This window comes from Cyprinodon variegatus, unplaced genomic scaffold (genome assembly GCF_000732505.1).
Source record: "Cyprinodon variegatus isolate N-32 unplaced genomic scaffold, C_variegatus-1.0 Scaffold699, whole genome shotgun sequence".
Classification (NCBI taxonomy): domain Eukaryota; kingdom Metazoa; phylum Chordata; class Actinopteri; order Cyprinodontiformes; family Cyprinodontidae; genus Cyprinodon; species Cyprinodon variegatus.
Genome location: NW_015151152.1, coordinates 297,399 through 307,026, shown reverse-complemented (window position 1 = coordinate 307,026; position 9,628 = coordinate 297,399). Strand labels below are relative to the sequence as shown.

Below are 9,628 nucleotides of genomic sequence, written 5' to 3'. Positions count from 1 at the left end.
GCATTTTTCATTCTTACTATTTAGAAAACAAAAAGCAAACAAACAAACAAAACAACCCCAAATAGAAAAAGTTAAATGTCAGAGCATAACTTACTATAATGACTACAAATGATAGTTCCAGAATCCTTAGTCCTTTTAATCTACAAAACAAACTTTATAAAACTAACATGTTGATCTAAAGAGTAACCAGCATCGACATCTTGCTGACTCTTCCTGTATGAAACACAAACAGAGGTGCACTCCTCCTTTAGAAGCCCCCACCCACAACCACAAAAACACACAGTGTCACACAAACCCCCATACGGCCCCTCACAGTCACCTTAGCCGTCCTTTAGCGGTTCCCCTCATTCTCTTTCAAGAGGAAACACAAGAAGAAGGACCAACCGACTTAACACAGATCAATCTGTAAGTAAAGCAGCTTCTGTGCGTTTATATGATGATTTCATTGTAAAATCAAAATGTAACTACAAAGTCAATAGTTGAATTCTTTATTAATCATAAGTTGTTGATAGTAAGGGCTGCTCAGTGGTGCAGCAGGTAGCATCGCTGCCTTGCAGCAAGAAGGTTCTGGGTTTGATTCCTGGCCCGGGGAGTTTGCATGTTCTCCCTGAGCATGTGTGGGTTCTCTCTGGGTACTCTGGCTTTCGCCCACAGTCCAAAAACATGACTGTTAGGTTAATTGGCTTCTCTAAAATTCTCCTTAGGTGCTAGTGTGTGCGTGAATGATTATTTGTGTTACCCTGTGATGGACTGGCGACCTGTCCGGGGCGTACCCTGCCTCTCGCCCGAGATAGGCACCTGGAGATAGGCACCTCGCGACCCCACTTGGGATTAAGAGTATTTGAAAATGGATGATTGTTGATAGTAAAGGTAGGTCTATTAGCATTTAAAGGAAAACAAAAAAGTAATATATGAGAAATATAAGCTTTAAGATGACAGTCTGGGCTTTCATTAAGGAAATTTCGGCCAAAGGTTTTTAATTTTCTTTGTTTTGCGTTCATGTTTTTGACCTGTTGTCCTGTTTTTTATCTTTGTATTACATCAGATGACATAATGGATGGAGCAGCTCTACATTGCCTGCTCTGTAAGGCTTATCTCTTTCTGTTTGTTTATGTTTTTTTTTTTATAACATCTATTGTGTTTCAAAGTTTAAAATCTGTTTGATAAAAAGTCCAAATGCAGCAAAACATGTGCAAATACTAAATACTGCTCCTTAAAAGATACCAGATAGATGGGCTCTCATAATGAGAAAACCACACTTGATAATCAGCCCTTAACGCGAGAATATGAACAGAGTTACTGCTAGTCCAACTGGAACTGGATTACTGGACTATAATCGGCCATCTTGTAGAAATGTCTGATAGTCGGTGCCTCAGAGTCACCAGTCATGTTATGGCTGCACATAAGAGCCAACATAAAAAAAAACATTTACAGTAAATCTGAAATGCAATGCATTCAGTTAATATAACAAAGACCTGCAGAATAAATCAAACAACAGTCTGCTGGATAATAGGATATAATAGAATCTCCATTTATTATTCATACAATATCTATTCATCATTTTAGCAAACTTAACTTGTTAAGTCATTGACTTAGACAACGTTTATTGTATTTTTTTATACACAGAGTGTATACAAAACAAAATTTCATGTTGTACAGTTTTCAGAACATTTCCATTCCTTAAAGTGCAGCAGTGATCAAATGTAAACAGTGTGGAAGAAAAAAACTGTAACAGCAGTCTATAGAAATTCTGACTAAATTCATGGGAACATTAGCATCCTACCAATCAGCCTACAGCTAACAGAGGTTTTGGGCCTGAAATATGCAAGCAGACACATTTTTATTATCTCTATGTTGTTTTCTAATGAAGTTTCTCATTCTTTGCTTCAGTGAAAACACTAAATAGCTTTATGCAAATAATTAGGTAAAACATAATAGAACCCTTTATTGTAAAATATATGACTGGGATACCAGACAGTGTAAGAAAGCAAAAAGCTAAGCCACCTCTAAACCCAGGATATTATCAACTATCCACATCCATACTGCACGACCCACACAGTTAGCTATGATATTCATTAGATTCTCATGAGCAATGTATGGTTTTTGGATCTATGTAGATGCAGTCTGAATGTATGTTAGCTATCGAACCATCAGTATGACATCAATCAAACCAAACTGTGTTTTATTAAGATAAATATAAACCAGACAGATAAACAGCTTTCCTCCACTTTTAGGTGATTTTTTACTACTGTGCTTCACAACAAACCAAGGTCAGTGAATTAAATAATTTACTATTTACTCATTTAACAAATAGGCATGGATTAAATAAGTGGATTATGAAGTATCTTAGGAGGTCTTTAATGATTAACATTATTTTAACTCTTTGATTTTATGTTAAATAAATATTCTTCTTTCAGTCCTCCCAGCTGCTCTGACTGTGAGTCCCAGGAGAGCTCAGTTCTTTAAAGAGGACTCTGTGTCTCTGAGCTGTGAGGAGAACAACAGCTCTGCTGGATGGACTGTATGGAGGAACACAACCAAAAGAACAAGTACTCAGTGTGGAGATGGATGGGGGAAACCAGCTGGTTCTACCTGTAAGATCAGTGTGACGTTCCCCTGGGACTCTGGAGTTTACTGGTGTTGGTCCAGAGAGGGAGCAGCCAGCAGCAGCATCCAGCTCACTGTCACTGGTAAGATCAGACTGTGGAGTTTACTGGTGTGGGTCATCCAGAGAGGGAGCAGCCAGCAGCAGCATCCAGCTCACTGTCACTGGTAAGATCAGACTGTGGAGTTAGTGTTGATGAAGCTGTGTGGAAATGGATGAAATGCTGTAGTTTGTCTCTGTGTTGAGGTGGATCAGTGATCCTGCAGAGTCCTGTCCTCCCTGTGATGGAGGGAGATGACGTCACTCTGAGCTGTCTAACAAAGACCACTCCCTCCAACCTCCCAGCTGCTTTCTATAAAGATGGCTCCCTCATCAGGACTGAGCCCAAAGGTCACATGACCCTCCACCATGTGACCAGCTCTGATGAAGGCCTCTACAGGTGTAACATCAGGGGTCATGGAGAGTCTCCATCCAGCTGGATCTCTGTTGAAGGTCAGCAGCTTCTCTAACTTTAGACTTATTTCCAAAAATATGACATTTATTTTCTTTTTATTTTTTAGAGAAATCCATCCCATCCTCTCCATCCAGCTGGACCTCAGCGACAGGTGAAGATATTCAATTATTGGGCTGAATCTAGAATATATATATTTAAAAAACCTGTTTTATTTAATTTTATTCTTTTTCAGAAACATCAAACCGTCCTGGTTCCTCTCCAGGCTCCGTGTTTCCATTCGTCCTCTTGTCTGTTGTGTTTGTCAGTATTGTGGTTTTGCTGATCTTGTTGGGTTTACTGCTGAGAGGACACATTAACAGGAAGCATAGAGGTGAGACAGAATCCTGTGGATGTTCTGGTTTGTGACACACGGGAAGTTTTTATTCAAAGTTATTTCATTTTGGTATTTATTTTATTTTTACCCTTTTATTCCCACTTCCACACAGCCTTAAAAGTTTCACCTTTGATGGTTGATTTCAGGTGATAAAGAGGAAGCTGCAGAGGACGGTGTCACGTACAGTGACTTCAGAATATTAGACCCTAAACAACGGAGGAAAGAACCAAAAAATGGTAAGGCTGTTTGCATTTTTTTTTTGTTTAATTTTTCTATGTTTGTATTGAACTTTGTTTACATTCTTGAGATTTTATGTCACAGATAATTAAAAAATATCATCTAATGTCAAACTAGATCATGTATTCTCCATAACTTCATTAGTGCACCTTAACTACAAACATATTTCTCTGAAACCTTTTAATAATGTGGTATAAACCTTCATCTATTATCAGATGCTTACTGTAGTTCTACTCTGTGAGACGATATAAGGTGTTTGACTGCAGGACTGTTTTTTGTGGTTTGTGGTAAACGAGTTCTGTGACCCTCTAGCTTCCTGTTTTTGTATTTTAGCCTAATGGCCAAACTGCAGCTCAGCAGGAACACCTCTTACAGAAAGAAATGGTTTCAATGTTTCATGCACGACAATCAATAAACATTTTAAATCCCCTCATATTGACTGAATATCAGTGCAATGAAAATCCAATAGTTCTTTATAAATGTTAAGCAAAATATAAAAATATCAAAAAGAAATAGGAAAGTATTTCATGAAAATAGAAGGAAACATCTGTATCTTATTTAAGCTGTGAGAGGGAAATATGAGTTCTATGTGCCTTTTAATCTGGGTCTAGATCCAAAAATCTGTAGTAAAATAAAGAATTATTTATTCTGGATGTAATGTAGGCAATCAGAAACTCTGTTGGTGTTATCAGATCACCAGCTCAGGGACAGCTAAACGTACAGCCAAACATGAAGCAGGGTGCGCCCACAACCTGGAGGCTAATGGAAGCAGAGGTGATGGAGGAAACATTATAGCCTCTATACTGTACCTACGTTCCTGCACCTTTCATAGTTTCAGCAGTAAAATACTAAAAAGGGGCCAAACGTTATGAACATTATAAAACCCAGAACATATGAAGGTGTGGGCATTAACATGTGCCCCAGAGAAGTTAAGCTTGATAAGGTGGGCTGTGGCCACATGTCCGCAAAGGATTGTGGGAAAGCGTATAGCTCCTTAGTGCCAAATAGATGCATTTTGGGCTCCCTATGTTAAAAGAGCAATAGTTGGGAAGCATCCTGCTTCCTTTCCTACCTCTTTCTTTCCTGCCACTTATTGTGAATTCATGACTTTTATTTTGGTAAGTTTATTATAGAGGTATTGATGCCTTCTATTTTTAGGTTAATGATTACATAAATGCGTTTTTTGTTTGCTTTTACCTAAATTTATAAGTCATTCAATAAGAACTGTGGAATCATTATATAGTAGAGATACTGGTATAGGACCAGCATGCACTGGGGCTGATAAGTGCTTACTGATTTTTTTTTTTTTTTTTGACTCCTAATTTCAAAGATGATTCAACAGTGACTGAGAAAATCTGCAGTTCTTACCAGTAATTAACTTTGTATGCAGCTTCTAATCAGATATTATGTGGTTTTTTTGCTGCGTATATCAGATATACAGGCAGACATTTCCTGGTCCTTTAGCTGAAATGCTTTCATTAAAAACAGGAAAGTATAGATAACCACAGAGTTTCCACCTCACAGCATCTTCACTACCTCCACTTCCCCTAAGAGAGCAGAGAGCAGCATGCAAAGCAAAGAGCTCGCTGATATGTCCATTAATAGCTTTTAACGCAACACTTGAGAAAAACCAATGAGCTCAATTAATGGCTCAGTTAATGTTAAAGGTTTAATAACCATGAAAATGATTCGTTACAATCTAAATAATCCAGGTAATGATCTGTATTTCAATATAAAGACTTCAATTGTTGTATTTCTATGAGAAAAGTAAGATATAAAGAATCATGTCAGTTAGATCTTATCTTTGTTAATCTTTATTCTACTCAGTTTTATTTTGCTGGATGCTAATTGGCTGAACAGGCTTAAAGGGATAGTTCGGTATTTTTGACATGAATCTGTATGGCATCCCCATCACCAGTGGCATGCAATCACACTGACTTACCCCTGGCAGCGTCCTGTGAGCAGAGTTCTCGTCCAGCTTTGGTCAAGCCGAAAGTAGTCCGGCAGGTTTTTAGAACCAGCGAAATAAAACGTTTCTCTTCCCAAAACATTATGTGTTCAAAAGAGTGATATTTTTGCATCCCAAAAACGTTGTAGTGGAAAAAGTCACACGTCGTTATCAATTGGTCCTATTTTCTCTCTGTTCGTATCAGTGCGCGCCGTCATTCAGACAGCTAGGGCCTACTAACCTGACAACAGCCAGATGCATGTCTCCCTCCGCCTAGCTCCTAGCTGGGCGGAGGGAGACATGCATCTGGCTGTTGTCAGGTTAGTAGGCCCTAGCTGTCTGAATGACGGCGCGCACTGATACGAACAGAGAGAAAATAGGACCAAGTGATAACGACGTGTGACTTTTTCTACTACAACGTTTTTGGGATGCAAAAATATCACTCTTTTGAACACATAATGTTTTGGGAAGAGAAATGTTTTATTTCGCTGGGTCTAGCAAACCTGCCGGACTACTTTCGGCTTGACCAAAACTGGACGAGAACTCTGCTCACAGGATGCTGCCAGGGGTAAGTCAGTGTGATTGCATGACACTGGTGATGCCATACAGATTCATGTCAAAAATACCGAACTATCCCTTTAAAGGTTTGACTGCCAGAGGATCGGAATAAACTATTGATTTATTCTTGTATCGTTGACCACTTTGGTTTTTCAGATCTTCGCCAGTCTGTCCAAGGAAACACCCACTAACCGGACTCTAAAAGACTGGGTTAGGTTGGTTTCTTCACCAGCGATTGGTCCTAAAAAAACTATTTTTGTTTTAATGGTGGTTGAATCCTAAATGCGGCGGTATGGTGGAGTGGTGGTTAGGACTGCTGCTGACATGCCTACAATTTCTATCTTGGTGCTTCAGTTTCCTCCCACACTCCAGAAACATGGCAGCTAGGTCACTTTGTCTCTGAATCTTTTTAGGTGTGAGTGTAGATGGAAGTTTGTTCATTCATCAAATGCTCTCACCGACCCATTTATTTGTTGAGAAGAGCCCCCCAGGCATGCAAAGACAAATGGATTTAGATTTTTGCTAAATTTACAACAGCAATGCTTTCATATAAAAATGATTTTTTAATGAACTGTTTGAGTCTTACTCCTCTATACTGTCTATATAATATTTTACAGACCGTGATCTAGAAGCTGTTTATGCAGCAGTGAGAACAGAGGATATTCATTACGGACAGATCAGCATCAAACAGCAGGAAAACAACCAAAGAAGAAGAGGTGAGAATTAAATTCTTGAAGTTTGGGGGCATTTTGTTAAAAAATAAAAGCGTCAGACTCAGTATTTAGAAAATGTTATTTTAAATCCTCAATCAATTTAGCCTTAAACCTGCTATAATGAACAGTATAATATGTATGTGGGATCCTCTAACTGCTTCTGTAACTTTAACACCTGACCTGTGCAGTCAGTTCATCAAGATTATAAGCCTTTAGATATGCATCTGTATGTGTTCTGAGAGGCAGAGCCCTGCAGACAGGCTGTCTGACTGCTAGGTGGCTAAGCTAACCAGGCCGTAGCAATGGGAATTCAAATTTAGTATTTGTATTTATGTAATATTATTAGACAATTGCAGAGGATTCATTATGCAAAAAGATCATGTACCGGTACATTTTATTTCCACGTTTTGAGCTCACAATGAATGTTCAAGTCCATATCAGCCATCCCTGTTTCATGGGTCTGTAGACGTTCGGATTTCTGCAGGAAAACATGCTGCAGTCCTTTTCCCTCAGCTTTTGTAGGGAGATAGTTTATTTATTTTAAAGCTGTTATTTTAAAATACAAACAAAAAAACAAACTTACAAACAAACAAAAAAACTACCTGAAGCCATTAGAGCCAAAGAAAATCTACACTTTCAAGCACATCATCAAAACAAAGATCAGTTTTACTTTGAATAAAAACGTTCTCATGGTGTCTGTGTGCAGAAACTTGTCTGAGCTGCATGCTGAGATTGCAGCAGATAGTGTGAGAGTGTAGCTGCTTTTTTTTACTTTGTGGTGAAGTGTTACCATTTATATAAATAGATATGAAAAGCCTTGTGGTTGCTGGGTGTCAGTTACAGAAAATGGGGAGATTTTCTGATTATGGTTCATAGATGTAAGAAAAAACCCCTTCCTGCTGTTTGTTAAGTTCAGCATTTAACATTGCAAAAGGAATTTGGTGTTTTGATGTAGAAATATTAAATATAATTTCTTGTACATGGGGTCATGTCTGCACATGTGTTTCATTATTTAAAATAAATTAAATAATAACAGTTCAAGTTCTCCAGAAGTTTAAGAAGAAAACATAGAAGCACTAAGTTAGTTTGCCATCTGTCCTTTGAAATATGGATCCACCATTAGGGTAAATACAATTCACAATCTGCATTTAACCAAAAAGGAAAGCATCTTGTTCTGTATTTCTATAAATGTGTGATACACATGGCTGTCACTCACACATCAACACTCGAAAGTAGCGAAAATGCTTTGCAGAATCTAAGCAAGACCTCCTCAGCTCTTTGTTTTCTGCTGTCACTGTTGCCTAGAGACCAACACCACTCGATCGTAGTGCTTCCTGCCTTCAGTTTAAAATGGTTTTAATAATAAAAACATTGGTGGTAAGAAGCAAACCTCTGGCTGAACAGCGTGAGCGAGGATGAATATCGGGGTATTAAACATGCGACCAGTCTGCAGGTGTTTACAGTGTCATTAAGCGAGCTCAGTATGACGCATTAAAGCTCAGAAACCCAGTCGTCAGTTCCTTAGACCCCCACCATCTCCTCAGACGGATATGGAATCATATAAACAATTTTGTTGTATTAATTGTTTATATGGAGTTAATTAACATTTACTTAATATACTGTAGTATTAACCCATATAAAGGTGTATTGAAAGATGGTGCCTCAAAGTAGAAGCTTGTAAGATTGGAGCCTGTACAACTGAGCCTTCTAATTGTCTCTCAGTTCCAATTGAAATATAACTGCCTCTGTTATGGCATTAGCATTAGCAGAGAAGTCCTGGGCTTGTTACAGATGCAAAATCCCTCCTTTCTGGAGGTCGACTGAAGCACTGTATTGCTTTGGCCAAACGAGCTGATAGGACCCACCTGATGGCTCCTCCATTTCTGAAACCTAACATGGGGTAAGGCAACTGGGTAAAAACGTGGGCTTAAAGATTTTCATTTTTGCAGCTGTTCTTTTGAAGATATTATTGAAAGCTTCCAGGTGTCACCAAAGGTCAACCAAGCCCACACTATACTTCAAATCACACAATATTTGTAATAATCGATTCATTTACATTTTAATGGTTTTTGAGGGTGTTTTTTTATGGTGCTGCTTCTGTTTTAAAGTTATTAATAGAAGTTCAAAGCTTAATATAACTTCATATTAAATTAAAATGGTGTCAAATGTTTGAGCTATGGTGCAGCAAATGTTTTTATTTGTGCCGCTATTGTTTTGAAATATTAATGGAAACTTCCAGAGGTCAATAAAGGTCAGCCAACCCAGTTTTTTTATATGCATCAAACTATTTAATCTACCAAAAAAATTGGTTTTACCCTTTTAAAAAAAACCCATCTGAACTGTGAATTTTTCTTGCATTAGCATTTGTTTTTAGCATAATCTTTTGCTTCAACAAATAAAAAATAAAAATTGTGACTGAAATTATTTCTGAGTCACCGTCACATACTGAAGGCTGAAGCTATCTAGGACAGTTTGGCTCACTCACTGCACAGCTAATATGAATTCTCCATTCAAACAACTGGTCTTTGCTGCTAATATAATATAAAATGGGTGTACCAAGAATCCCTCAGTTAACATGTCGGATTTTAGGCATGAGCCCAAATTTGATATTACATCATGCAAGTGAACACAATGGGTGGTAATCTGAATCCAATGTAAGCAAATATTCATAGGTTATAAAAAGTAGAACCGGTCTGAACAAGACAGAAACACTTATCTATGCAGACTGTTGAATTGTACC

General features: G+C 38.1%; 1 protein-coding gene across 1 annotated transcript in view; it reads left to right on the top strand.

Moving 5' to 3' along the window:
- Positions 1-2,117: 2,117 nt before the first annotated feature.
- The window catches only part of LOC107097458 (low affinity immunoglobulin gamma Fc region receptor II-like), a 9,737-nt gene continuing 2,226 nt past the window's right edge, over positions 2,118-9,628 (top strand). Inside the window, exons 1-8 of the mRNA XM_015394608.1 lie at positions 2,118-2,130; positions 2,235-2,270; positions 2,427-2,690; positions 2,852-3,097; positions 3,166-3,210; positions 3,292-3,429; positions 3,579-3,668; positions 6,793-6,891. Of these exons, the coding sequence (XP_015250094.1) occupies positions 2,118-2,130; positions 2,235-2,270; positions 2,427-2,690; positions 2,852-3,097; positions 3,166-3,210; positions 3,292-3,429; positions 3,579-3,668; positions 6,793-6,891 (931 nt within the window). The remainder of the gene's footprint in view (positions 2,131-2,234; positions 2,271-2,426; positions 2,691-2,851; positions 3,098-3,165; positions 3,211-3,291; positions 3,430-3,578; positions 3,669-6,792; positions 6,892-9,628) is intronic.